This window comes from Stegostoma tigrinum, chromosome 6, assembly GCF_030684315.1.
Source record: "Stegostoma tigrinum isolate sSteTig4 chromosome 6, sSteTig4.hap1, whole genome shotgun sequence".
NCBI classification, from domain to species: Eukaryota; Metazoa; Chordata; class Chondrichthyes; order Orectolobiformes; family Stegostomatidae; genus Stegostoma; species Stegostoma tigrinum.
Window position 1 is genome coordinate 13,552,747 of NC_081359.1, and position 2,721 is coordinate 13,555,467.

The window sequence follows — 2,721 nt, forward strand, 5'->3', positions numbered from 1 at the left end:
GTGATTATACAAACTCTATAGTAATTCAAACTATGAGTCCTGTCAGTTCAATTCTAATCATTCACGGGATTAGGACGCTCTGTGCAAACTTTCTCAGCCCAGAGGAGCAGGTTTTGTTGGTGATTGTCCGGGGAATTAAATCCACAGTAAATACACCACGACGGCTTCCAAATGCTACTTTTCATGAGTAAAGAATACAGCCCCGAAGCAAGTTCATGAATGAAATAAACAGGGGAAAGTATAAATGCAAATTATGTACAACTTTTTTTGTAAAAATTTATTATTTTAACGGACTTGTTTTGAGCCACGCAAACAGTCGGTCTGTTCAGAAAAGTATTAGTAAACTATTTACATCGGCTGCCGGTTAATCCGCGGTTCAATTTTAGAATAAAAATGATCTAATTCTCTCTATGACTGACAGGAAATCTCACAAGCAAAAAAGAAATGGGGAAAGTGTTTCATATACAGAAACTCACGTGAGGCACACACCTGCAACTAAAGGCAGTTCAAACGCCTTAGAAATTAAGTTGGAAATCCTGTCTCTTGCCTTTTCAAAATCACAAAGATTTCCCTTGGTGTGTGAGAGGGAAAGGGAGCGGAATTTCTGATTATTCCGTGGGGAGTAATAGCGAGTGTGTGTAAACAGCGCGGGAGCGCAATCTGGGTAAATTCCAGCAGGCGACATTTAATATAGCCATTCATCTCAACTGTCTGATAAATACTGTACAAAAAGAAAAGAAACACTCGGCTAATAAAACATTTACATTCTTTTTTTTTAAAACGTTATGTGCACTAGCTTCAGAACCAGTAACTTTCCGAGAGTTCCCACAACGAACGACTTTACCTCTTTTTTTACAAGTACATCAAAAAAAAAGCAAATTGCCGAGGGCTGGAAGTTCACATGTGAGTTAATGGGATGGTCCCGTTAACAGCCGTGCTGGGGCTCTGGTAGTGCTGAGCCAGGGGAAGCAGTCTGTTCTGGGTTGGGTCCCCGGCTTCTCCTCCGGTTGGCAAGTACATGCTGATCATCTCTCTCAGGTCCCCGGAACAAGGGGGTCGGGAGTGCGAGCTGACCGGAGGGCTGGGGGACGGTTCCGACTTGACCATCGAGCCCAGGGAGAGAGTGGTGGCTCCCTGGTGGCTGTAACCGGACGGGATGGGGCTGTAGGAGGGGGAGCCGCTCATGTAGCCCTGTGTGCCGGGGATGGGGCTGTACTGCAGGGACATGTCATAGCGGTGTAACTGCTGCGGGTGATGATGGTGATGTTGATGGGGATGGTGACCCGCTGACCCACCGGCGCCGTTACCGCCGGCGGCACTCCCTCCTCCTCCTGCAGCCGCTGTTCCTGCCGCCGCCAGCGCCGGGTGCTGGCTGTAAGCCAGTGGGTCCTGCATCATGACCGCCGCCGCCGCCGCCGCAGCCGCCGCCGCCGAGCCCGGGTAAGCGCCGTTCGCCCAGCCGTTCATGTGCGCGTAGGCGCCGGCTCCGTCCAGCCGTTGGTTCAAGCCTGGAGGCGAGCTCATTGCCCCGGGGCCAGGAGAGAGCAAGCCGGCGGGCAGCGAGTACTTGTCCTTCTTGAGCAGGGTCTTGGTCTTGCGGCGGGGCCGGTATTTATAATCCGGGTGCTCCTTCATGTGCAGCGCCCGCAGCCTCTTGGCCTCGTCGATGAACGGGCGCTTCTCGGCCTCGGACATGAGTTTCCACTCAGCCCCCAGGCGCTTGCTGATCTCTGAGTTGTGCATCTTCGGGTTCTCCTGAGCCATCTTCCGGCGCTGACCCCGGGACCACACCATGAACGCGTTCATCGGCCGCTTGACCCGTTCGCCGCTCAGTTTGCCGTTCGCGCCGCCTGTGGGCACCGGGGTTCCGGCACTCGGGGCACTGACCGGGTGTCCCGGGGACTGCAGCTCGCCCTCCATCATCAAGCTGTACATTCAAGCGGTACCCGGTTCCCGGGGAGGGCGGGGTGCGGGGAGGGGGGATGTACAGCAGCCTGGCCAGGAAGGAGGTGTTGGGGTGGGGGTGGGGGGGGGGAGTGGGCGGAGAGGAAGCAGCCGGTGCTGGGGCAACTCCCCGTTCCTTTAGCCCACTCCAATTCCACACCCCACCCCCCTCCCCACCCCCGCAAGCCGTTAGACTTGGAGAGCGGGCTTCACCGACCCGAGACTGGGCAACCCGAGGCGCAGCCGTTTACACGGGAGACTGCACAGTCATTCGGTTTGAAACCAGTTGGAACTCGGTGCAGAGTTGATCGGTTTAGACTCGGTGCAAAGTTGCTCGGTGTAGATTCGGTGCAAAGTTGCACAAGTTTAGAGTCGGTGCAGAGTTGCTCCGGTTTAGAATCAGTGAGGAGTTGCTCAGGTTCAGAATCGGTGAGGAGTTGCTCGGGTTCAGAATCGGTGAGGAGTTGCTCGGGTTTCGATTCGATGCAGACTTGCTCGGGTTTAGAATCGGCGCAGACTTGCTCAGGTTTCGAATCGGTGCTGACTTGCTCGGGTTTAGAATCGGTGCAGAGTCGCTCGGTGCAGATTCGCTCGGGTTTGAAGCCGGTTGTGCCCGGAGTTATTTGTCTCTGGCTTCCATGTGGGGTGAAGCTGGGGAAGAGAAAAGGGCCCGGGGGATGGAGATTGACAGCCGTTAAATGAGTTTACAGGAGCCAATAGGCTGGAGCTCTGGGTGAGGTTCTCTTGAACGGCAGTGACGTCGGCGGGGTGAGAGCG

General features: G+C 54.7%; 1 protein-coding gene across 1 annotated transcript; it reads right to left on the reverse strand.

The window, feature by feature from the left end:
- Window positions 1-238: 238 nt before the first annotated feature.
- On the reverse strand, window positions 239-1,987 carry LOC125453693 (transcription factor SOX-1-like). Its single transcript, XM_048533568.2, has one exon. It carries the CDS (start codon window positions 1,933-1,935, stop codon window positions 898-900), a length of 1,038 nt encoding a protein of 345 aa, XP_048389525.1. The 5' UTR covers window positions 1,936-1,987; the 3' UTR covers window positions 239-897.
- Window positions 1,988-2,721: the final 734 nt, after the last annotated feature.

Excerpts from the sequence above, each read along its gene's own strand:
- LOC125453693 (XM_048533568.2), bottom strand. The coding sequence starts at position 1,935 with ATGTACAGCTTGATGATGGAGGGCGAGCTGCAGTCCCCGGGACACCCG.